This window comes from Tamandua tetradactyla, chromosome 20 (genome assembly GCF_023851605.1).
Source record: "Tamandua tetradactyla isolate mTamTet1 chromosome 20, mTamTet1.pri, whole genome shotgun sequence".
NCBI classification, from domain to species: domain Eukaryota; kingdom Metazoa; phylum Chordata; class Mammalia; order Pilosa; family Myrmecophagidae; genus Tamandua; species Tamandua tetradactyla.
Window position 1 is genome coordinate 14,804,568 of NC_135346.1, and position 26,840 is coordinate 14,831,407.

Consider the following 26,840-nt stretch of genomic DNA (forward strand, 5'->3'; position numbering starts at 1 on the left):
AGATCCTGGAAGAAAAGGAGCATTTTCTCCAGATATGGTCACCAACTGGGTTTGCCCGAGTTTGAGAGGTTTCTGGGATGCAAGACTTTCAATGTTAAAACAGGGACATTCCCAGACCAACTGGGACAGATGCCCATTCTACCCCTGGGGTGAGTTTTTCCAGATAGTTTATTCCTTTTGAACTGATTACTCATTTTGTCTCTCCACTGACTACAGGAGAAGCAACCTTACCCCCTCTCCCACCCTCAGGGTGAGAGAGTGAGGAAGTTACTTCATTTAGATTTCTGTATTGCCTGCACTGTGGTGCTGAAGCCTGGCCCGGGAAGGGGTGATGGATGAATCCCATTCCTCACCAACTAAAGGTGATCCACAGAATGTGAGATACAGAGGAAGATAAAGAGACCCTTAAATGCATAATTCATGTTAAAATGGTGGATTAAATGATTATTTATCCAGCTCTGCCTGCAGAGAAATAAATCCAGAATATAAAATAAGTGGATTTATGCTTTTCTTGTTGTTGTTAAACAAAAATGATCTTCTGCCTGGCGTTTATAAACTGGTAAAACTTGGGTTTTGAGGATTAGCAAGTTTGAGGTAGCAGAAGTGACAGGGGTGTTGGGGAGGAGAGAGCTTGGACGTTGGAAATATAGTCTTTGCCTTGCCACTAATTCTCTGTATTACCCCAGGCTGGTATGTCACTCTTGCAAGGCTCAGTTTTCTTATCTGCAAAATGGTGATGTTGGGAAGATTAAATGTCACATCATCTGTAAAACGCTCAGCATGATTCCTGGCACACACTAGGGACTCAACACCTATGAAATCCCTTAAATCTCTGTGGGACCTTAAAAGTCTTAGGAACTTTTGCTTTGCTTACATAAGCCTTTCAATCTTTTTTTCTGTGCATGTTTCACAATATTTGATTCCTGCAGTAGTGTAATGTAGATGTGAGCTACAACACAGCATTTTGAAAATGAGCATCCAGGAACCCACCTCCAAACTTAAGATCTAGATCATCACTGTATTAGTTTTCTGCGGCTGCTGCCACAATTTACCATGAATCGGGTGATTTAAAACAAGAAAAATGTGCTCGCTCAGAGTTCTAGAGACCAGAAAGAGCAAAATCAAGACATCACCAGGACCACACTGCCTCCAAGCACTCTAGGGGAGAACCTTCCTTGCCTCATCCAGCTTCTGGTGGCTCCCAGCATTCCTTGGCCTCTGCTGACATCAGTTCAGTCCCTGCTCTAGAGGAAAATCATGGGGGCAGACGAGGCCTTAGCATCTAATGCTCACCACCACAGTGAAGGCAAATCCTGAGATTTTTACATTTCCTGAACTAAGTAAGAAATCACTTCCAGAAAGGAGAACATCTTATCCTTGGCTAATGGGAATGCAAAGTGGTATCATCACTTTGGAAAACAATTTGGTGTTACCTTGTTAGTCCTCTGATTATATTCTAGAGAATAGCCTTATATTCTAGAGAAACTTTGGCACTTACGTTCCAGAAGTCAAGTACTAGAAACAATGTTTATTTCAATGTCTTCACATGGCCTTCTCCCCTGTGTGTGTGTCAAGCCTCCCTCTCCTTTCTTATAAGGGCACCGGTCATTGGATTTAATGTCCCCTTAAATCCAGATGATCTCGTCTCGAGATCCTTAACCTAATTGTATCTACAAAGACCCTATTTCCAAATAAAGTCACATTCACAGGCACCAGGGGTTTGAACTTGGGCATCTCTTTTTGGGGAACACGACCACACTCGATACTGCTGTGTCCGCCTGCCTGCACTCTCGTGTCTGGTCCCTCCGCCCTGCCCCAACCACCATCCTGCAGTGGGGGGTTATCCTTCTCTTGTTTTGGGGCTTTATGAAAATGTTATTATGTGGCTTACGTAGTATCTTGTGACTTCTTTTTTTCCATTCAATATTATGTTTCCAAGATCCATCTATGGTGATATTTATAGCTATAGTTCAGTCATGCGTAATACTCTGATGTGTACTGTACCCAATGTATTTGTTCATTCTCCTGAAAATGAGTATTTGAGTTGTTTCTGAAAGGTTTAGGAGGCGAAAGGGTGAGAAAGAGGGATGGTAGACCAGGAAATTTAAAGCGGGTGGGTTTATTTCTGTGCTCCTGAGCTGAGCTCACCAAAACCAAGATCGCGGGAGGTGAGTCAGCGCCTGGGTGATGGCTTGGGCAGGTTTTAAGCAAGGGGGTCAGGTGACCTCCAGAAGGGGCGGTTCTCCAGAAGTCAGGTGTCCGGAAGGGGCGGCTCTCCAGAAGTCAGGTGGCCGGAAGGGGCGGTTCTACTAGAATATAATCAGAGGACTAACAAGGTAACGCCAAATTGTTTTCCAAAGTGATGATACCGTTTTGCATTCCCATTAGCCAAGGATAAGATGTTCTCCTTTCTGGAAGTGATTTCTTACTTAGTCCAGGAAATGTAAAAATCTCAGGATTCGCCTTCACTGTGGTGGTGAGCATTAGATGCTAAGGCCTCGTCTCCCCCCATGATTTTCCTCTGTAGCAGATGATTTCTGATAGGTGTCTGCGCTTACAGAGAAAGCTCTAGGCCCTGCAGTCTCACCTGCTGCTGCGTAGTCCCTGCCTGCTCTACAAATCCATCTTAATGGGTCATTAGAGGTGACTAGAAACTGTAATTATGGTATAGCATTTCATGTGCTTACAATTGAAGTCTATGTTTTCTAGACAACCAAATCAAGTCTATTGTGGAGTGATGCATCTCAGAACCTTGCATACGATATACTCGATGATGAGTAAAGAAAGGTGCTTACCTTTAGCACAGGTACCTCTTACTCTAAGATGGAGGATGTAAAGCCCCCAACAATTGGTTGAAATAATATATGTTACTGCAGGCGAATGGAAGGCACGCCGACACCCCTCAAGGACCAGTGTGTAATGGTGTATTCTGGGGGCTTTTTTCTGCCCCGGAAGGGGACAAGACATCATTCATCCCAGTTAAATCACAGCATCCTCCCCGCAGGTGAGAGATGTGAGCACGGCAAAGGATTTTAATAAATCCCCTGAACTGATGGGGACGCGGAGGCCCAGAAAGGAGACACGATGAGCCCCTGCTCTCAGTGCAGGCCTTGGGGTAGCTGCATCTTTTTTAAAAGCCTAGCTAAGTATCTTAGGCCACCTTCTCCAAAAGCAGAGCCTGCATTAGGGATTCTTGGGCAAGTGATGTATTGAATAAGTGTTCACAGATAAAATCTGTGTGTGTGTGTAAGAAAAATAGGATGGGGAAAGGAAAAAGCTGGGACAAGACGTGGGTTCAGCAAAAGCCCAGCCAAAGCCTGATGCCCCAGGAAGTGCCTCAATTGTCCTACCTTGTACCCTCAGTGATTAGTCTTTGTCTGAAGGCTGCCCAAGAGGAGAGAGTGGCCACTCGGGTTTTCCCGTGCTCCTGTGAGCTGAGGGGGATTCTCTGAAGGAGGCAGTTGTGAGTTATTGGCAGGCAATACTCACAGCAGCTGAGAGGTTATTATTTGGACTGGGGAGTGGTGTGCCCAGGGGATGGGGATTTACCGAGTGCGGTTTTTACCAGTCTTCATCCAACTTGAACTAATGCCGGTCCCATCAGCTCCATTAGGACAGGGGACGGAAATGAAGACCCAGGGAATTGCAGCGAATGTGCCTTTCCTTCCGTCTGCTGCTCTCGCCACCTCCTGTCTGTGACGCCCGCAAGGTGGTGACGCGCCGACCGGCTGATATCTCTTTAGACTGCGGGTCTGCAGGGCCTGCCCATCTCTCTGACTCTGTAAACCACGGGACTAGCCAAGCAGGTAGGGGCCGCTCTCGGGGCCTTTTTTTTTTTTTTTTAATTTTTTAATTGAGATATCTTCATGCACCAGATAGTCCATCCAAATCTCTCAGGTTCTTGATGTCAGCCTCACAAACCGTGTGGGGTCTTGGCTGAGTGTGGCCAGGAGGGCAGCTCACATTCTCTCCAGACTCAATCTGGAAAACAGAAACCACTCTAAGGATGCCAAGCAGAAGGAAATCAGTGCAAGAAATGATGTGCTTATAGAACTGCTGGCATGGCCGGGCATGACGCTTGGGGCAGCGGGCTTGGCTTTTTGAGAAGCTGGAGCCACGGGAAGCTGCCCTTGATCAGCTCAGCTGCCCAAAACCGGCACTGAAGTGGGTGAGTCAGGGGAGTGTGGAGGCCGGTGTCGACCTCACACCTGCCTTCTGCCCGCAAAGCCCATTTCCCGGCGCCACTGCCGGAGTCGGGTCCAGCTTCTCCTCTCCCCTTCCCTGATCCCACGCACAGTCCTCCCGCTGGCAGAATCTAACCCGGACTGACTAGAGCTCAAGGCTTTCCCCTGAGGGGCAGGGAAGGTGAGGAAGGGCTGAGGGTGAGCTGAGCAGACAATGGACGATCCCAGGTCCCTGGTGACTCCACAAACTGAGCAGGGAGGGCTGCTGGCGGGGGCCAGGCACTCAGAGTCTGCCTGGGCAGGGCCTTTCACTCCGGTGTGTTGTGTTTTAAGGAAAAACTCTTACACCCTAAGTGTTCCAGGTGTGCCCCTTTGGAGGATTGTAAATCAAATACATTTGGGCTAAGAAACTATTTTTAGTGAGAATTAAAGTACATTATTTATTTTTCCTCTCTTTTGCATTCCCTTCTCATTTCATGGGGAGAAAAGCTATGTTCAGAGGCAAGGGTCTGCTTCTTATTTGATCCTGGTTTCTTTGCTCAAGAGTGCCCGGGATGGAGAGGAGAAGAGAACATCCAGAAGTCCCTCCTGGGATCCCTGCTGGGGATGGAGGCAGAGGCTGACCCTCCTCCCTGATGGACATTCCATGTCTCATCTGTGGGAAGGGAGGCTGGACTAACGGGCTCCTTCTGGCTTAACCTGTAGGTGTTGACATCCTTTCTTTCCCAAGCAACTACCAGCCTATGGGCAACCAAGAGATCATTTATGCCCAAATCACAACAACTCCAGCCACTACTTCCTCAGGAAGAACCTCATCTCCCTTCCCAGGTCTCCTTTGCCCTGCAGCATTTCTCTGGAGGGTGTCCAGGGATAATGCTGTCTCATGTGTGCTACTGCATCAGTCCGTGTCTCTGCCTGGACTCTTGGCTCTGGACAGCACATCTCTAGCTGCACCTCTGCCAGCCACACACTGCAGACTTGGAGCTGCAGCCCAGGTGATCAGGCCCTTCCCTCTTCTCCCCACCGCCCGCCTGGGACCATGCTGCCACATCCAGCAACCACTTATTGAAAGTTACAGGATCACAGAAAGGAGGGACCTCTTAGAGCGCCTCCCCCAGCTGCTGTTTGAGGTGGCTGCTCCGGAACCCACAGACACAGGCAGTCCGCAGGGGGCCTCTCACAGTCCCCATTTTCTCCTTCAATTTAGTAATAGAGCGTCCCTGACTGGTTTTATGGATGAGGAAACTAAGGCTCAGAAAAGAGGAAGGACCTACCCAGAAACACTCGAGAACAGAGTGGGGCTGAGCGCCCCCACCTATCCAGAGCCAACAGCCTTGCTCTCCTCCTCTCTGCCCTGTGCTCTCCTCTCTGCCCTGTGCTCTCCTCTCTGCACTGTGCTCTCCTCCTCTCTGCCCTGAGCTCTCCTCCTCTCTGTCCTGTGCTCTCCTCCTCTCTGCACTGTGCTCTCCTCCTCTCTGCCCTGAGCTCTTCTCTCTGTACTGCGCTCTCCTCCTCTCTGCCCTGCGCTCTCCTTCCCTCTGTACTGCACTCTCCTCCTGTCTGCTCTGTGCTCTCCTCCTCTCTGCCCTGTGCTCTCCTCCCCTCTGCCCTGTGCTCTCCTCCTCTCTGCGCTGCAGGTCCTGGTGCACACTACCTTCATTCCTCCTGTCCTGACTTCGCATCCTTGCTGAAAAGCCTGAAAGGGCAGGCGGGCAGGGATGGGGGGTGGGGACAGAGGAAGATGGTGGTGGGTCATTTGTCCCTCCTATCCTGACTGCTCTTTTCAGCTCTGCCCCTAGCTTTGCTCACCACTGCTGCGAGATGCACCTGCTTCATCCAAGAGAGCAGGACTCAGTTCCTCGACTAGGGAGCAAGCACCACACATTTCTATCCCCCTCCCTCTCTGAGAGCAGCCCAGGGCGAGTTAGCAGCCGCTGGCTGAGGCTCTCTTGTTCACAGAGAGCTCAGCCCTGTAGCATACAATGAAGCTTTCTTTTCTCGCTCAAGGGGACTCCTGGGTGTAAAACAGGAGCCTTTGAACTAATATTTATGAAGCCGCAGTCCCTGATGGTGGGCGTGTTGATGCCAGTGAAGCCCTTGGATGGATCCAAGCAAATGCCGTCCACTTTCCGACCTGGAAGAATTCCCAGAACTTATGATGTGCTGAGGGTCTCAGGACACTTCTGTAGCAGCCGCTCAAGTGCAGCCCACTTCAGGGAGGATGGAAAAGCTCCCATCCTGTGCTCAGAGGGAAGGGTTTTGGAGTTCTTAAGTATCAGTATCAACCTCAATAGTCACACCTGCAGCCATAGATTAGGTAGGTGTGGAACACATATTGAACACCTGTTGTGTGCAAGTCACTATGCTTGGTGAACCAGGAGGTGTCTGCCATAGCTTGTGAGGACTATGTGAGAGAATGTTGGGGAGCACCCTTGGAAAATTCTGAAGCCCCCTGTGAGGTAAGGGCATGCTGGTATTCATTGCCTTGCCCTGTTATAGGTCTCAGGTATGTGTGTGAGAGCCCATCGGCCTTGAACTGGGCATGTCCATTCTCACCACTCTCTGTGCTGGCCCAGTTCTGGCTGATCTCAATGGGATGTTTGGAAATCTTCGTATCCGAGCTGGGCCTAAGGGACAGAGATTTGGAAAGGCAGCTGGAAGGAGAAAATTAGCAAGTGGCCAGAGACATGGTTGATGGATAGGTGGAGGAGAAAGAAGACACTCTGAAAAGGTTTCCTCCTGCACTTGGGCCTTCAGATGCAAGGTTGGAAGCCAAGCGTGGAGAGAAGTTTGAGCTCTTTTGTGATGGGATGCCAGCTTCTTCTGTGGCCTTCTCGCCTGCTCCAACCTCGTTCTTACTTCCAGGCTCCAGGAAGCTCTCTGCAACCAGCCACTTCACCATGAACCTGCACATTCTCATCTCATCCCTTTGCTGTTGAGGGTCAGGCTTGGGCCAAGGTTGCTTTTTTCCTGTTTTCTCTTCTAACAGGCCCTTAGCTTTTCCCATCACAATAAGCATGAGATTTAAAATATATATTTTTTTACTGAGAAATCTTCACACACATACAGTCCATACATGGTGTACAATCAATGGCTAACAATATCATCACATAGTTGTGTATTCCTCACCTTGATCATTTTTAGAACATTCACATCATTCCAGAAAAAGAAATAAAAAGAAAAAAGAAAAACTCATGTATACCATTCCTGCTACCCCTTCCTCTTACTGACCACTAGTATTTCTATCTACCCAATTTGTTTTACCCCGTAACTCCCTTATTTATTTATTTTTTATCCAATTTTTTTTTTACTCATTTGCCGACACCCGGGATAAAAGGAGCACCAGACACAAGCTTCTCACAATCGTGTGGTCACATCGTACAGGCTATATTATTATATAGTCGTCTTCAAGAATCAAGGCTACTAAACACAGCTCAACAGTTTCAGGTCCTTTCGTCCAGCCATTGCAAAACACCATAAACTTAAAAGGGATACGTATATAATGCATAAGAATAACCTCCAGGGTAACCTCTCAACTCTGTTTGAAATCTCTCTGCCACTGAGACTTTATTTTGTCTTGTTTCTCTCTTCCCCTTTTTGATCAAGAAGACTTTCTCAATCCCTTGATGCTGGGTCCCAGCTTCCTTGGAGTCCTGTCCCATGTTGCCAGGGAGATTTACACCCCTGGGAAAGCATGAGATCTTTTTAAGGGAAGGATGCAATGTGCCAAAAGGGATCTTGTTAAAAGGCTTAATGTAAAAGCAAAAGTTACAAAATTTCTAGGAGAAATATGAGAGAAAATCCTTGCACCTGTGTGGTAGGCAAATGTATCTTACATAGGAAACAAAAAGCATGAGCCCCAAAAGATAAATAGGACTTCATAAACATTAAAATCTTCTGTTCTTCAAAAGGCAATGTTAAGAAAATGAGAAGCAAGCTACTGAATGGAAGAAAATATTTGTAATGCGTGTAGCTGACAAAGGACCAGTATCCAGAATATATAAAGGACACGTAGAGCTTAATAAGGAGAAAACGAACAACCCAATTAAGAAATAGGCAAAGAAAAAAAAAAGGTAACAGTAGTTAACACTGATCTCAATTTTAAAAATATATCATGGATTTTGCTTCAGAGATAGCTTTCACTACCACTTTGATTTTATTCTTTTCTGCTGTCTCCCTCAAAGTGGTGTTTGGGAATGACTAGTACCCATTATGATATGTAGTCTGATTGTACATTGAATATATGCTTGCAATAAAAATAATGGTAGGAAAAGGGGTAAAGGACTTGAAGACATGCTTTACAAGAGAAGATATATACGAATAGCCAATAAGCATATGAAAAGATGCTCAATGTCATTAGCCATTAGGGAAATGCAAATTAAAGACATAATGAGATGCCACTATACACCCACTAGAATGGCTAATATTAAATAATAAGAATACCAAGTGTGGGCAAGGATTCAGAGCATGTGGAACTCTCATATAGTGCTGGTGGGAATTTGAAATGGTACAACCATATTGGAAAACCATTTGGTGTTTTTTTAATAAGGTTAAACACCCAATTATCATATGGTTCAGCAATCCCGCTCTTAGGTATTTTCCCAAGAGAAATGAAGACATATGTCCACTTTAAGATTTATACATGGGAATGTACATAGCAACCTTATTCATGATAGCCCCAAATCAGAAACAAGCCAAATGTCCATCAGCAGGTGAATGGAAAAACAAATTGTGATGAGTATATATGATGGAATACTACTCAGCAAATAAGAGTATGAATCACTGACATACATAACAACATGGCTGAATCTCAAAAACATTTTGAGCTAAAGAAACATGCAAGAGTACCTACTGTTGATGCCATTTCTATGAAATTCTAGAACAGGTCAGGTAAAACTAATCTAAAGTGAGAGGAAGCAGATTCATCACTGTCTGGGGTGAGGGAAGAGAATTGAATGGATAAGGACACAGGGAACTTTCTGGGGCAAAAGAAATGTTCTATGTGTTGATTGGGCCATTGGCTGCATGGGTGTATTCACTTGTCAGCACTCAACAAACTGTGCACTTAAAATGTGAGCACTTAAACTTTTAAAATTTTTTTTACAAGGGCAGGCACCAGGAATCAAACCCAGGTTTCTGGCATGGCAGGGGAGAACTCTGCCACTGAGCTACCGTGGCCCACCCTATTTTTATAAGAAGAATTATGGTTACTTTTGGGTAATGGAATTAAAGATTTTATATTATTTGTCATGCTTCTCGTTATTTCTAAATTCTCTACAGTAATCTCGTCGTTTTCCTTTACAAAAAAAAAAAAACCACTATCACTGTAAAAATGTTCTCTCCATCAAAGCCTCATTTCAGATGCTTCTCTGGAAGCCTTACCTGAGGCCTTGACTGAAATTAATTGGACCCTCCCCTCCTTTATCTCCTCTGGCCGTTTTGGTACCACTGTGAAGCCATTTGCATTCTGCCTTGAGCCAGTGGTAATGCCTGTGCAGCTGCTGCCTGGTGGGCCCTGGCTGGTAGCTGGACTGGGTCTGGCACTGAGCTCCAAACATAGTACACAGCTGCTCAGTGTTTGCCAAATGAAATTGGGATCTGTCACACCATTTGGGTGAGGGGGGCGGAATCTTCTTGTACAGTTTGAGGGCCGTCGTCAGATGTTTGCACCCAGGGGGAAATGGGGGAAACTGAAGCAGGACCCTGGGAGGTTGAGTGCTTGGCCCCAAGTCCAGCCTCTGCCAATTACTCTCCCTGTTTCCTGCAGCAAACTCCTTGAACTTTCCAAGCCCCTGTGTCTTTTCTGTAACATGGAGGTAGTAGTGTCTCTTGGATGGCTGTGAGGCCCGAAGAGCAAAGCACATTGCTGGACACACAGTAATCACCCAGTGGCTTACTGGCTTACTTAACACTGGCTGCTTTTGTAACTATCATCATAATGGACTCTTAGCGATCATAATGTGCAATGCTGGGGTTTCCCAGATTGCGATACTCCTTACTAAGAAATACACAGGTAGACAGAGCAAATGTTTTCTTCCCTGCAAAAGACTGCTGTTCTGGTTCGTGAGTATGGGACCTCCGTCTTTAAAAGCCAATTGAAAATTAATTTTCTTCCGCATTTGCGTTTTTTGAGAAAGTCAAAACCATGTCCCGCAGAAGCAGATGTCCCGAAAGGTTTGGGTTTTGCCGGCTCGGCTCTCCATTCAGGTATCAAGTAGCAGCCAGGGCTCAACCTGGAGGAGGCCGCCTTTCTCCCCAGCGCTTGCTGGAGCCGGGCTGACACAGACCTGATAGAGCTTGTCAGATCTCAGAAGAACAATCGAGATTTCTAAGCAGAGCCCCTTCTCCCAGCCGCGCGGTGCTGCGTTACATTTGTAAATGCCAGCGCGCTGCTGAGCACGTCCCCCTGAATAGAAGTGTTTTGATGTTTTGTTTTTGGTCGGAGATTGAAGTCCAGTGTCTTGGGACCCAGTGACTTCGGCTGACCTTCCTGCTACACGAATGGGGCTAAATTTCAACCCCTGGAGGCTTCTGCACACAAAACCTCAAGCCTCACAAGGGCAGGTGCAAGGAAACCCGGCGGAAATCTGAAATCTTCACTGCTTCAGAGACCTGAGCTTGCTTCTGTCAGAGGAATTAGGTTTCACCAGTCCTTTTTTTTTTTTTTTTAAATGTAGAAAACGTATCATTAGGGGATTCTGGACAGGGCAACTTTTAAAAACTGCTGCCTGTGGCAGACAGAATGGTGCAATACCTAAGGACTTTAAGGGCTAAAGATGTGCGTTTTTGTTTCTAATAACTATAGTATCCTTGCAAGTGAATTGCCTGACCAGAGTAATGGGTTCCGGGATGGAGACTTATCTGTTATTTTACATTGCTCTGGTGCTGGAAAACACGTTTTCTTCAAAAGTTGCATTCCAGTTTTGAAATCAGAAAAGGCCTTTTATTTCAACTATTTTAACTGAGTAAGCAACTTTATAAAACTTAGAACTACACCTTCTGGCCATTTCTTTCTTCTTTAGAAAAAGGTGAACATTTACAGAAAAATCATAAAATATGGAGTTCCCATATACCGCCCCATTACTGACATCTTGCATTGGTGAGGTACATTTGTTACAATTCATGAAAGATTTTAATAATCGTACTGTCTACTATAATCCATCGTTTGCAGTACAGTTAGTTCACTGTTTGTACAATCCTATGGATTTTTTATAAATTTCTACTCTAGTAACATATATGCAACCTAAAATGTCCCCATTTCAACCACATTCCTTTTACCATTTCTGATCTGCTGTAACTTCTCCAATCTTGATTTTTATGCATAGCTAGTTTTCGCGTATTTTTTCAATGTTTGTAAAGCATGCAATGTTTCCACTTGACATTTTAGTCAAACCTATGCACTTACATAGTCATAATAGCCATTCTTTGTAGGCAATGCATTTTCATGGTGCTATTCTATTCTTCTTGACTGCATTGTTCCCCAAAGTTTGAATATTTGGAAGTTTGTTCTTGTGGTTGTTATAAATGGAGTATTTGCATTTTTTGTTCATTGAAGCCCCCTTTTATTTCCTTTCAATATTTCCTTTAGCTACATTAGAAGTACTGGATAGGAGCTCCATCCTTAAGGGCTCCCCAGCTTTCCCCCCTCACCCCTTTCCCTTCCTTTAAAATCTCCACAGTAACAAGCACCTGTGAGGTTCCCTCAGCCTCTCCTCTGATGTCCACTGCAGAGACCCTCGTATGGCAGGGCAGTGGCCTGGGGGTAGCCCACCATCACGGGGAGGCTCCCACTTTTGTTCTCCAATCACCAGGAAGGGCCCATATCAACCAAACTCACCCATGGGTCACAGAGTTCTACCCCTGAGAAAAACCCCATGGCATCTTTAATTTGGTTAAGTGTTTACTCTCGGGAGATTCATGCACTGAAGTTATTTTTTCAGCCGGTGGTTGCCTGATGTGTGTTAGAGTGGCCGAGGTAAAAGCCTCCCACGGCCCAGGATCAAATACTTTCTATGGTGTGACAGTCCTCTGCATGTGACCGCTGGGTTCTGGTGGAAAGCCCTCAATTTTGCCCACGGTCAAGGTGACAGAAACGTACCTGGAGCAGACAGCATGCTGCATGAAGCCTGGCTTCTGTCGCTCTTGTCCTCACCTTCATCAGCCTCCCCCTGCCTTCCTGGGCTCCATCCGCACCAGCCTCTCACTCGTCCTTGAACAGTCTTCTCGCTCTGCTGGGAGGCCGAGCCCCCTGGTCTCAGCGAGCTTTATCCTTAGCACGTAAGTCTCAGTTCAAAGGTCCCTTCTCCAAGGAGGCCTGCCCTGCCCACCCCTCTAAAGCGGTCTCCACTCACTCCTTAGCACCTTTTCCTCATGTCCTGGTCATTATCTGATGTTTCCTCATTTATGTATATGGTTGTTTGTCTGTTGACTGTCTCTTCTACCAGTTGATAAGTCCCACGAGAGCAGGGGATCCTGTCTTGTTCTTCCAAGTTCCAGAACAGAGCCAGGCACATAGTAGGCACTCAGTAAATATTTGTTGACTAGATAAATGGATCCTTTGCTCAACAGGCACTTACAAGGTGCTTCTGAGCAGTCTAGGTGGGCACTGGAATTCAGAAGTTTGGCACCAGACGCACAGTAGGTTCTTTAATGAACATTGCTGTTGACATGCTGTCTTACAGCTCGGGAAGACCAGACCCATCTCCTGGCTGCTTCCTGGCATTATCTGTCTGCAGCAGTGCGGGTTCCTGAGCCATGCTGATAATGGTTCAGATGCCTGGAATCAAATCCAGCCCTCATCACTTATTAGCTATGCAGACCAGGCCTCAGATTCCTCACCTCCAAATTGGGGATAATAATGTTACTGTGGGGATTATATTAGCCAATGCAATTGTAAAATGCTTGGCTTGTTGCCTAACCCTGGTAGTTTCAGTATTAAGTGTTAGTTATTAGGCTGCACCGTGTGAAATTGCCATTTCTGTGGTTCAAATAGCAGCACTTGTACATGGGTCAACCTCATCATACATTTCTTATTACGAATCTTTTGCCTGGTTACAAGTCATGAGGTATAAATGACTGTAGGTGGAGGTGTGCTGTGGGTCAGATGAGGCAAGCCTGGAGAGGCAGAAAAGTCTCTGGGAAAAAGAAATGGGCTTGGAATCAGATGCAGCTCTGAGCTCCACCTTCTCCTCTCATTAACCCTGTGACCTTGGGCGAGCCACTTAACCTCTAACCCCCTTACCTCATCTGTGCCACAGATACAATAATCCCTTCTACTTCACTGGACATTGTGAGGCTAATATCAGATGATGGACGTGAAATTGCTTTGTAACTGGAAGGCACCGTGCTCACACCTAATATGAAGAATTCTTGAAGGTATGAGATTTGAGTCTGGGCTTGGAGCAGACCACCACGAGTTCTGACTTAATATCTCCTCCCCCCAAGTCCCCTGGTCCTAGTTTTACATTGGAAGTGTAGCATTGGCCACTGAACCCAAGTTGCTGCATTAGAATCAGATTACACAGACAGGTTTGTATCTAAGGCCTACGGCCTTCAAACACTATAGAGACCATCTGGTGACCAAAGAAAGATCATCTCATTACAAAGGGTAATTGGCTTGTAGCTAAATCGGTCAATAGCTAACATTTATCAAGCTCTATGAAGCAGGCATAGTTTGAGCGCGTGAATTACTTCTCATTGTAACCTGGAGAAATCCTAAGATCTGGGTTGTTCCTATCATTAGCCTCCGTTTTACAGATGAGGAGACTGAGGCAAAATGAGGTTAAGTAATTGCCCAAGGTCAATAATTAGGAATTGACAGAGCTAGACTGGTGATTTACATTGCATGGCCACCCTGGATAAAAGTCGGAATCACCCACCCCCAGCTGACGTTATGAAAGGAAGGTCTAACAGTCATCTTTCTATGGCAGCTATAGAAGCTCAAGCTGCTATTCTGGTGCTGGCTGATCGCCGCCCTGTCCCTCCCACAGCCATCCTGGGGAAAGCCTTCTTCTGCTGGGGATTTGCTAGCTGTTGGAATGACTCTGTCCATCCGTCTCTGCAGTTAGCTCGCCTGTGACCTGCTGAAGAAGTGAGAACTTAGGCTCTTATGGCCTCCTCTTTTTTGTAGGGACTGTCTGTGGTGGGAAAGCTAATGCTTGTCCCCTGTATTTTGAGCCTGTGCTCTCTCCCTGAAACAAGCTTGCTTCCAGCCCTTTTCCAGGCTAGAACGTTGGCCCAGAATCAGTAGAGGGCATGCCCTTGTGGAGATCTGTCTTGAGCAGAGCAGATAGAGTTAGGTTTGGCTTCTATAACAAGAGGGACCCAATAATAGAGTGTGTTAATGAGCACGCTTTATTTCTCATTCACGTAACAGTCCAAAGAGAGCATTTCAGCTGCCAGGTCACTCTGCTCCATGCAGCCATTCAGAGATGCAGTTTCCTTCCAAGTTACACCCTGGGGCAGTGCTTCTCAAATGATCTGTGATGATTTTTTTTTTTGAAAAATAGTTTTCAATTCATTACAGACCAGAACTTTGGAAAATGACAAGGAAAAAAAGCCAAAGACATGCAAAATGCAAGTCCAAAATTTTAAATTACCTTAACATTTACTTTCCTAAATTGCTATAAAAGTTACTAAATGCACCTCGATTCTGAGCTTGTCATCACGGACTGGTGTTGGAAAAACCTCAGCGTGGCACCGGCCCGGCATTGTCATCATCCGTGTCATCCACTGGCTGAAACTAACTGCCAGCACGTCCAGATGTCCAGGTGGTAGCCATGAAGAGGGAGAGCAGAGCGTGGAGGAGGCCCTACTCCACCCCCTGAGCATTTAAAAAAAATATTTTTTCAGGCTTATTGAGATATACTTTACATAAAATAAAACCCACCCTTTAAAAATGTATAGCTATATAAATATTGACAAAAATACACCACCCCCCTCAGTCAAGACATAGAATATTTCCATTGCCCCCGAAAGTTCACTTATCCCATTTTTAAATAGGTCTGCTGCCTGACGACCCCAGCCCCTGGTGAACACTAATCTGACTTCAGTCCCTCTTGGGTTGCTTTTTTCCAAATACCGTATAATGGAATCATACAGTATGTAGTCTTTTAGGATGTTTTTTTTTTCTGTTGATAAGATTCATTCATAACCTTACATGTATAGTACTTCCTTCCTTTTAATTGTTTTTCATTTAATATACATTTTTTGAGACCCATTCTCTTGTTGATGTGCCCCTGAACTCTTTCTAGTTTTGGAGACTATCCGCAAAGCTAATGTGAACATCTGTGAGTTCTTTGTGTGACATACATTTTCATTCCTCTTAGGTCAATACCCAGGAGGGGGATTGCGGAGTCACGTGGGTAAACATGTATTTAGCTATAAGAAACTGCCAAGCTGCTCCAAAATGGTTGTACCACTTTGTATTCCCGCCAAGAAGGTATAAGAGCTGCTTCACACCCCAGTCCGCACTTGGTATTGTGAGTGTTTTAATTTTAGTATTCTAAGAATTGTGGAGTCATCGTATCTCATTACGATTTTAACTCGCATTTCCACAATGGCTAGTGGTGTTAAGCATCTTTCATGTATTCATTTATTAACTTCATCTCTTTTTTTGCCTGAGTGCTCAGATTTTTTGCCATTTTTTTTTTTTTGAAAGAAATGAGTTGTTCGTTTTCTTATTATTGAGTTGTGAGAGTTCTTTACTTATTCTGGATACCTGTTCTTTATCAAAATATGTCTGGCAAATATTTTCTCCCAGTCTATGACTTGCCTTTTCATTTCCTTAACTCTATCTTTTTTTTTTTGCATGGGCAGGCATCAGGAATCGAACCCAGGTCTCCGGTATGGCTGGTGAGAACTCTGCCTGCTGAGCCATCGTGGCCTGCCCCTAACTCTATCTTTTAAGGAGCAGAACTTGTTACATTTTACTTTTTCTACTTTTTGATGAAATCTAATAATCAATTTTCTTCTTTGTATGTTTTATCAGAGAAATTGCTGTCTAACCCAAGGTCACAATTATTTTTTCCCTATGTCTCCTTCTAAGCATTTTATAATTTTAAGGCTTACATTTTGAATTAATTCTTCTATGTGGTATGAGTCAAGGTTTATTTTTATTGCTATGGGTAGCTAATTCTTTCAGTACAATGTATTAAAAACACTACCTTTTCTCCATTGAATTACCTTGGCACCTTTGTCTAAAATCCAGTGACCATATATATATGTGTGTTCATTTGGGGATTATTGACTTGGTTCCATTGATCTGTCTGTCCTTTCTCAAATACCCTCTGTCACATTTACTGTAGCTTTATAAGTCATGAGATCAGTTAGGGTGTGTCCTCCAACTTTGTTCTTTGTTTTCAAATTGTCGATGATCATGTTGTCTGCAACATGATCTCTAAAGATTTTTCTTTCTTTCCATATCTGTATGGAAAGTATGCCTTTATCTCTTTTTCTTGACTTTTCCCCTGTCCAGAACCTTCAATTCAATGTTTAAAAGAAGTGCTGAGAGCAGACTTCCTAGTCTTGTTCTTGATTTTAGGAGAAAACATTCAGTCTTTCAACTTTAAGTATGATATCAGCTGAAATGTTTTCATAAATGCACGTTATTGCATTGAGAACTATTTCTAGTTTGCTGAGAGCTCTTATGAATGAATGTTGACTTTTGCCAACTGAGTTTTCTGCATCTATTGGCAATGATTACACGTTTTTTTCTTTTTTTGTCTGCTGATATGGTATGAATTACATTCATGTGTAGGCCTCATGAGAGATATTACTAAGGCCCAAGCATTTATATTTTTTTTGGAAAAATTAAAATCTCCCTGGGTGTTCCTAATATACAATAGTTTGGGTATCTCTGAGTTGGTCTATGGCTGAGACAAAAGCAAGAGTGACAAATTCCCTTGGCCACAATTCCTAGGCTGAAGTCTGAACTTCTCCCCCAAACTCCCCATTTTGCAGTGCTTGTCTGCTGCAGGGTTACGGCTTTCTCCCTTAGGGAAAATATCTAGAACCAGGCGAAAGACTTAACAAAGTTAGTTTTTCTCTCTTTGGCCTAGACCACCTTCAGACTCTTCTGGAAAGTCTGAGAGCCATGTCTGAGTCTGTAATCGGGTTATGAACTGTAACGAAGGAATCTCACAGATGGAGGATGGGACACGGAGTGGTCTTGGGCTCATGTCCTGAAGCCTGAAGCACCTTAGAAACCCACGTGTGTACAGCATGTATAATGATCAAAGTGTGGTAGGAGCCTAGAGGAGGATGCAGTGGCTGGGTGGACTTTGGGAGGTCTGGGAAGGCTTTACAGAGGAGGTGATGTTGGAGCTGTAATTTGTAGGACATGTGAGGGTTTGGGGAGAGCCAGAAAGGAGATGAGCGATAAGAAAGACACAGAGCCTGAAGAGACCTGCTGTGTTTGGGGGATGGTAAAAGGGTTCTTGTCATCTAAACCTAAGTGGTATGGAGGGATTGGATGGACATGCAAGCCAAGACATCTGGATTTTATTCTAGGAAGAGCCAGGGGTAGGTTTTTGGTAACAGAATGTGTTTATCAGGTTTCTTTGAGGAAAGATTGTAAGTGGATTCAATATGTAGCCTATGTTGTTTTTTGGGGGGGTTCTCCCAGAAGCAGATACTGAGACAAGAAATTGAATGCAAGTGATTTATTTGGGAACTAATGCCAGGGGTCATCTGAAATAGGGAGGGGATACAAGGAATGGGAGGAAACTTATGAAGGGAATGTCGTCAAGCAGGTTACACTGTGGGCAGTTGGTGATTTCCCCAGAAATCCTGCTGGGAACTGTGGGAAACATTGTAAACTTCATGTCAGTCATCCGTACCAAGGGGCAAGGAGGCCAGGATGTTCATCCGCCAACCCCTCATCCATCCTCTGTCATCCGTCAGGGCTGCTGCTCAAGACATCAGCTTTTCGTGGCACATCTGGTTTGCCTTGAACACAGACAAGGTGTGCTCCACCCAGAAAAATAGTCCCTAGACAGAGAAACAGCGCCCAGAGTCACCAGCCCTTGGAGTGTAGAGAGGTATCATCCCCACTTCAAAGCTGAGAACCGAAGCCCAGAGAGCTTGTGTATGGGCACACAGCTACTATGTGTCAAAGTCATGACTCAAACAGCTTCCTGCCCCAGATACACATTTGTCCTGGATCTAAACAAATAGATTTTACTTTCTTCTTTGCCCAGTCTCTTGAGAGACAAATGGCAAGGAGGTAAACCAATACGTAAGTTCTCTGGAAGTATCCTAGGATTGGCACCTGGTCCATCCAGCCTATTCTCTTCCCTTCAACATCCATAATGAAGTAAACCCGATCCTTGCAGACTGACTCTGTGGCACTATGGGGACCACAAAAATTATCAGTCTTGCATGTGAGATAAGACATTGATCGAGGCCACGAGAGAGGTACATCTAATACTTGGGTTGAAAAAAATGAGAAATTATGAGTCAGGGAACATTTTTGGAAGGGGTGGCATTTGAGCTGGCTTTGAAAGATCAGGAGGATTTATGTGGGTGATTGGCATGAGATGGTATAGGAAAAGGGACAAAGGCAAATAAATGTGGCTATGTGCTTGGTTCATGTATTAGTAAATATTGATGTTGCAGGAAACAACCCCAAAATTCCTTACAAAAAATATTTATTTATGGTTAGAGGCAAGTGCTGAATGGATGAGGGTGGAACACCAATGGCATGTTCAGTGGCCATTTGGATAGGAAGAAGAGTTGGGGATGACAGCTGTAGACCCCAGGGTTCCTTAAGGTGGATGGCCAGCTGTGAGTCATCTGTGGCTTTCCTGGGTTCTTCTGTCTTGGCTTAGGATCAAGTATCTTCTCATCTGGGAGAGGTGGCCGCTCCTGCAGTCATGCTGTCCTCATGCGGAAAGCAGAAACTTGAGGTGGGGACTGAGGCAAACTGTACACATGTGCTAAAACTACTGTTTAGATGTGGTGTCCAGAAGGAAACATGTGCATCAATGACACAATGGGCTTCACCTGACCAAGACAGTGACCTCAGCTGCCAACCTGTACTGACATCTAATCACTGCCAGGAAAGATGGCATAGGCTCAGTCATCTGAAACCCCAATCTCTAGTTTTGGCAGCCTGCCTCTTCAGGTTTACCTGGCTCTCAGCCATCAGCCCAGCCGGCAGCAGGTAGGCTCAGTGTTTAAGAGGTGTGTTTGCCCTGAGCCATTTCCAAGAAATGACAGCTCCTAAAGTTAGAGATACCCTGGGCATATTACTGTTTTATGGCCATCACAGGCCATTGGTAAAAATCGCCATGGACCTCTCACAGGCTCAAATTTTCATCACTAGCCTCTTTGGTGCTTAACTTTGAGGCTTTGACTCTCTGTTTGGCCTAGGTTGGAGAAACCCCAGAAACATTTTCTAAGGGAAGTCAAGGGCTTGGTAAGATGTGTGTGGTCTTTCTGGCCAATATGAACTGGTTAAGAGACTTATTTTTCACAAGAGGATTCTGCCACCCTCTTAGCTCTGCTGGTCCTGTACTGTAGAAACTGTAGTTTCTTGCTGTAGAAAACACCCTGAGGCCTTGCGCAGGCTGGTTCTTCTCTAAAGGCTTACTTGAGTGACTCATCCTTGCCTCCAGGCAGGGCCTCTGGGTCAGGTTAAAAAGATAATGCCATGTGCACCCCCCCTCACAGCATGTAGGGCGCATGGGCTACTTCACCCACTCCACTGTGCACCCTGACAGGATTGGAGTGCCGGGAGGAACTGGGGGAATTAGCCCTTTTCCTCATCCAGCCAGAGGCACCACATGACAGCTGTGGCCCTGCCTCTAGCTGTGATCAGCTATACCTGGATCAGGCTAAGTCTCAGAAAGCTGAGTTTGTGACTTATAAAGCTTTTCCTGGGCTGCCCTTCATTTTTGTTCCTTAGGAGACAATCTAAGAAGTAGCTGGGATGCTCAAGCCAGATTGCCTGAGCTCAAAACCCAGCTTCAAAACCTACTACGTGTGGTTGGTGATCATAAGCAAGTTATTTAATTCCCATACCTCGGTTCCCTACTGACCTCATGGATTGTGAGGAATAAATGAATTAGTGTGTTTAGAACAGTTCATAGAACACAGAGTAAGAGCTATGTAAGTGTGAGCTAGGATGAAGAAGAAGAAGAGAAGATGATGATGATGAGGCTGCTGTGGATGTTGTCAAAGACATCACAAGAGTCTACACCCTCCCCCTTCCCCTTGTGAGTTCTAGCCCAGGCATGTTCTCTCAGGTCTAAGGCCCATAAAAGAGTTATGGTTCTCTTGAGCACCATTCCATATTTATCTTATGGACTCTGGGACTTGTGATTCCATCTTTGCTTTAGGTGCTAACATTTTCAGAATGTCTCCTGGTCCAGATCACTTCTGGCCAATTCTTCCACCAGACTTCTTTCTCCAAGACCAAGGTACAGATGACTAGTTGGTTCCCTACCTCTGCACTGGCCCCTAAATTCTATTATTCCTATGGCAACTGGTGTGGCTTTTAAAAATAGGTCAATTCATGTCCTTCCTCTGCTTTCAATCCTCTAATCACTCTGAGAAAAGACCAAAGTCCTTATAATAGCTCACAAGGCTCAATGTGATTTGCACAGCTCACACCTCCATCTCTTCATCTACCGCCTCCTGCCTTCTGCTCCAGCCACACAGGCCTCCTTGCTGTCCCTCTAGTACTACGTGCCTCCTGCCTAGGATGCTTTCTCACAGGTACTGGCATGGCTTGCTCTCTTCATTCAGGTCTTTGCTTGAATGCCACCTTATTAAAAGACCTTCTCTGACCCTCCTTTAAAGGGGCAACTCCCCTCCCACCATGACATTCCACATTTGCTTAATCTTAAGTTTTCCTCCTCAGCACTTACTAGGATCTGCTGTAAATTTACTTTCTGCTTTCTCCCACTGGACCCTAAGCTCCTTCAGAGTAGGAGCTTTGTCTCAGTTACCCCTGTGCCTAAAATGTGCTCAGCACATAGCAGGGTCTTGATAAAGGGCCGTTGAAGAAATGAGAGAATGAGTAGAAGGCTCTGTTTTGCTATTCCATCCCTAAATTCCCTTCCTTGATTTCTCAAAAACTTGGAAGCCATTTATAAAAACACCCATGCTACACCAGGACAAAAGCAAATGAAGACGTCAAGGTAGAAAATAAACAAGGCTTCTTAAATGCCTTCTGGCTCCTCTGTAGACAATGATCTTGTGGACAGTGAAACACGGCTGTAGTGGGGGCGGGTGTCTATGCACTGGAAATGAGTAGGATATTTAGTAACCCCCACCCTGCCTTCACACACCTCCGTGGATGAATGAGAATTTGCTGCAGAGAGAAAAGAGGCCCCTGAGCGAGGGATAAGCATTTTAAATCACCTTCCAGCTTTTCTCCGATTTGAGAGCTCCGAGGGCCACACAGATGCTTGCTGCTCAGAAGAATAGCATTAACTGCAGGGGGGAAGACGCCCCTCGGCAATCGATGTTGTTAAAGACCTTTCTTTATGGAAAGGTGCTCCGGGCCCTGCACCTTGAGTTATGAGCCTATTATGGTGACAAAGTTGGGACTGCGGTTTGCTGTTGTGCAGCCTCGGTGGTAATGAGGTTTCGTCGTTCTCAATGCTGGCTGTGTGCAGCTGTATGAGACAAAGCTCCTGCCCTAGCGCGAGCTCCAGGATGCCCGGGGGGGGTGGGGTGGCGGTTTCAGGGGTATTTGTTTGCTGGTGGTTTTCCCAAGGGTTTTGGACAATGATAAACACAATCGGCTCTTCTCCTCCTCTGTCTCAGACACGTGCATCTACATCACCCCCAGTCAGGGACCTGCCCTTCTTGCAGACCCAGCCCAAGCCCCTCAGAAACCTAGGGAGGGTCACTTCCAAACAACGTATGCACAGGAAGCAGGAAGCCCGATGCAAGCCTTTTGTGTCTTTTGCTTTAGCAAAGCTCAAACCTCGTAAACCAAATTAATTCTGGGACACATGATAGTGGGGCCTGGAACATTCTAGAGAACAACCTTTTTCCTTCGAGCTTTTAGCAGAAGCGATTGTCTTCTGCGCCCCTGCAAATTCTGAAGCTTTTCATGGGAGAACTGATTGCCTCTGCCCTGGGGACCGTTAGAGAAGGCATCCAACTTTCCAGAACCTTCTGCAAAGAATTCCTTGTCCATGGCTGGGCCTAGCACATGACTGCTGGGGACCCAGCATGTGAATCTGTGGGTCCGACACACCAGGATAATGTGTGAAAGGAGAGAAAACACTTCCACAAAGAGAATATGCTATCAGTGGCTTCACTTCCGGTCCTTGGCTTCTGTTCACCTTCTAAATGTACACAATTTATCTAACTCTATAGAATGCTACTTTCATCCACCAGTTCCAACCTCCCTCCTCTCTGCTAAATAATTATATGCATGAAAAGGGGCAGGCCAGTGGGAAAAAAGTTGATTTTAATGTGGGATAACTTATGTGCTGGGGGAACAGGCAACAACAGCACATTAGGAACTAGTGTTTGTAATTATCCACATTCTGAAGTTTAAAACAAAGACCATTACTAGCCAGTGCTGTTAGCTAAATTGTTAGACAACAGATAAACACACTGCAGCCAGAAAAAGTCCCACTGAGTTTGCATGGCTGGTTTCCCTGGCAATAAATGAAAGCTTTGGCCATTGCCCCAAGGATTGGCTGAGTGAGCCAGGCACTGGGGCCCTGGGCTCCCTCCCCAGGGTGGGGGTAAGTTTCTGTATGTATGTTTGGGGGGGGTGGTTCAGGCACCCTAACTCACAATTTTAGGCAGCTGTATGCCCCGCCCAGGGACACCACGCCAGCATAATTCATCCCGTGCCTCACAGCCAGGGTGACCCCAAGCCTCTAAAGGACAATTGGGAGGCATTGTTTACAAATCAATTTCCCCTCTAAATAGGCTGTTATAAGAGTGGACCCTTCTGTGGCCCACCTGTCACTGGGACTTCCTAGCCAGTGGTCACACTGTATTGATCTTTTTAATCCCCTCTCTTTGAAACACAGAGCCAGCTGATGTGGAGTTCCTCAAAAGAAAGACTCGCCCACCGCCCCTACCTCTACAGGTAGCTGCGTAGCCGGGGCTAATTCCCCACTAAAAAGTCTTAATTGGCTTATGGGAGCCTGAAAGGTCTCCCTTGTGCTTACAAGGTGAAAGGAAACGATGGGTCCCAAACCCTTGTCTGTCTTTATCCTTTTCTTGGTGGAAATCAGGTGTGTTTTATTTTTAAATCGTTTTTTGAAACAGATCTGGAGGATTTGCAGGAGGGTGGGATGGTGTTTCACTTTAGCGGTTGAGTTGTCAGGGGTAAAGAAGAAAAGCCCCAGAGAGACACTAAGAGACTTTGGTGAGCTTTTTGTTCTTAGGTTTTTATTTACATGAAGCATCTGCAGTACAAAAAAAAAAACTGTAAGCTTGATTGCTCATAATAATAGAATAAACTCTTTATGTACAAAAATACATTTTCATATGAATGAAGCATCTTGAATAAATTAAAGTACTCTGCAGCCCAGTGCCTGAATAGCTATGCAACAGTCTCGGGTTCTTCCTAGAGCCAGCCTGCCGGGGTGGGGGTCAGGGTCCACAATACATGAAGCCCACTCCTTGTCTCTCCTTTTTAAGCCTTTTCATTGTATTGTCAGCCGGCTCAAACCGAATTTTCATGCTCGTTTTTCTTCATTAGAGTTCTACAAATTGTAAAATTGACTTTTCACCTCGTCTTCAGGGGCTGATCTGTCCCTTTTCTAAATCACACTGAAGTGGTGGCTGGGGTCAGCTCTGAGCCAGCCACAAAGGAGGTTTTGTGGAGTTCAGAAAGTGCAAAAGGAAAGGCTGTCTAGGGGCGGGCAGGAGGGGCCGAGGGCTAGAGACACAGACCGAGGGGCGGCCGCGGCGAGGGTGCAGCGACCTTACAAGCGGCTCAGGTATCCCCCCACTCCTTTAAAGCTCCCGTCACCTCCCTCCGCCTGGAGTGGGGGTACCGAGGCCGCAACTGGGGCCCCATGTACTGCCTGTTGCCTGGGGGAAGGGGAAGGTGACGGTGTTCACGGAGGGTCTAGTGGTAGGGGACGAAACAGGGCGCCGTGTGGAGCAAGTCTTTGGGCAGGCCGGGGAACGGGAAAAGGGAGTCGCCAGGGCCGTAGGAGAAGTCTTCGGAGGCTGCCGGGCTACTGGGATCGGAGAGCGGCGAGGCGGCGGCGGCGCAGGGCGAGCCGGCGGCCCCGGAGCCCCAGGATTCCGAGTCGCTGGCCGGGCTCGCCGGTCCGGGCAGGCAGGGGGCGCACTGCGGCGGCAGGAGGCGCTCCCGGGCACCCGCCCCGGGCAGGCTCTGGTCTGCCAGGCGCAGCGTCTCGGCCAGAGCCCAGATGTAGTTGTAGGCGAAGCGCAGCGTCTCGATCTTGGTGAGCTTGGTGTCGTCGGGGAAGGAAGGCAACACACTGCGCAGCGCGTCCAGCGCCGCGTTCAAATTGTGCATGCGGTTGCGCTCGCGGTCGTTGGCCTTGACGCGCCGGCTCCTACGCAGCGAGTGCAGCAGCGCCTCGGAGCGCACCCGCGCCCGGCCCCGGCGTCGGCGCCGCTCCTGCTCGTCCTCTGGCGCCCCGGAAGCATCGGACCCCCCAGGGGTCCCCGATGCGCTCCGGCGGGACGGCGCCGGAGGATCCGAGGCGGAGGCTGGCGGCTGCAGCCTGGCACAGTCCTCCTCGTCCGTGAGAAAGCCAGACAGGTCGCTGCTGCTGCTGGAGCAGTCGAGATCGGAGAAGCAGGTCTCCAGTGGAGCGGGCATCGCTACGCTGTGCAGAAGCCACGTACGAGGACGGATAGGAGGGCGCTTAGAGACAGGAGCCCGGGCTGAGGGCAGAGTGGCCAGGGCGCACTTACGTTCCGAAAGGGCCCGGGGCTACTCAGTGACGGCTGCGAGCAACAGGGCCTGGAGGAGCGGCAGGGGCGCACCGGGAACTTGGCCTCGCCTCCTCGCCTCGCCTGCAGGGGCCACGCGCCTGGACGGTCTCCCGAGTGATCTTGCCCGCGATCAGATCAGCTCGTGTGAGCACCGAGTGTGGCACACGACCGGCCTCAGGACCCCTTAAATACCCGGTGCAACAATGGGCGCCCCCCCCTTCCCTTGCCACCTCCGCCCCTTCGGCAGCCCGGGTGAATGGAGCGAGGCGGCAGGTCAGCCCCGTGCGGCGCCCTTACATTTGCATAATTTATGCTCGCGGGGGGCTGCCCTCGCCCCTCCCCCCTCCCGGAGCGTGCCCGTAATTACCGCCGGCCAATCGGCGGCGCCGCGCGGCCCTGGGAGCCGAGTCCGAGCTAAGCCGGCTTGGAAGTCTCCAGGCAGTGAAACGGGGGCGGGGACGGCGGGCGATTAGCGGCCGAGGCACGCTCCTCCCGGGGCGGCACCCTGGAGCCTGCCGCGAGCTTGGGTTCGCCTCCCCTCGCCGCTGCTGAGCGGCCGCGCGGCCCTGGGCGAGCGCTCTCCCCGTCAGGACCCTCACTTTCCCCATCTGTAAAGGGGCACGCAGCCCTCGGGTTGAGGGTGATGAGGGACGCCGTTTGCGGGCGCGCTCAGCGCCGTGGGGAAGGCGCGCGGGCGGGCGGCGGCGATGGACCGCGCTCTCCCCACCGGGGCAGACCGTGCGGAAACAGCCTGGCGAACGGCCGGGCCGGGGCCACAGAGCAGAGGGCGGTGGTTCTCATGCGCCCAGGTTGGCGAGGGAACAGGGCGATGAATCTGCTTCTGTTTACCTAGGGGATGGAAGTGGGGAGAACAGCGGGGAAAATAAAGGATAGATCATTTCCCTGGTGGGATGGAGTCTTGGCTGCTTTGCCCCACGCCCCCCACCCCCGCCTGCGGCCAATGCCCTCCCCTCAGGGGGCCCCAAGACCGTGGCCCGGACAATCTCCCAACTTGGCTCTGGTGCCGTGTCGCCTGGAGTGGCGCTTGCAGCCGCTGAGGTCCCAGTGAGAGCAAGCTGGGGGGGTGGGGGAGAGGGGACAGGCTTCCTCCGCGCAGGGAGAGCAGCAAGCACTGTCCCCTCCCTTCAACCCCTCGGTAAGGTAAACTCGCCCAGTGTTAGCAAAGGGTGTTCCTTCTCTGTGTCAGGGTCACTTTTCACTCGTCACAACCCTCACTCTGGAACAATAAAGGACCAGACACCCTCATACTTAAGGGAAAACAGTCATGAAGAAACAGCACTAGGTTATGGGGTGGACTGCTAAAAGCCAAATGGACACCTTTCAGCAGTGGTCCAGGCTCCTTCTCTCTGACTGCTGCCCCCCTAGAAGACCAGCCCGAGGCACGTGCCCCCTTCTGAAGGGCGTTGTTTGGAGGTAGTGCCCACCGTGGCCACTACTGTGGCTGCTACCGTGGCCGCTGCACCATTCTTCCTTTCTGGCTAAGTGGACTCAGAGCTGAGCACCCTCACCTGCCAGGAACTTCTGCACCCTATGTGCACCCACAGCCTGGGGGTGAGGTTAAGATGCAAATACATAGAGAGACGATCAACATAGATGTACACTTTAGGTTTGTTAACAGTCCCTGAAAGCCGCCTCAACCAGCTTAAACAAGAAAGGGAAATTGTTGGACGGATACTGTGACATCTCAAGGAACCCAAGGGCTGTTGGGACTCACAGGCAGCAGGAGCCTGGCAG

At 47.6% G+C, this 26,840-nt stretch overlaps 1 protein-coding gene across 1 annotated transcript; it reads right to left on the reverse strand.

Annotated features, from left to right (window-relative positions):
• Positions 1 to 24,191: 24,191 nt before the first annotated feature.
• Positions 24,192 to 24,969, reverse strand: NEUROG1 (neurogenin 1). Its single transcript, XM_077138038.1, has one exon. It carries the CDS (start codon positions 24,967 to 24,969, stop codon positions 24,241 to 24,243), a length of 729 nt encoding a protein of 242 aa, XP_076994153.1. The 3' UTR covers positions 24,192 to 24,240.
• Positions 24,970 to 26,840: the final 1,871 nt, after the last annotated feature.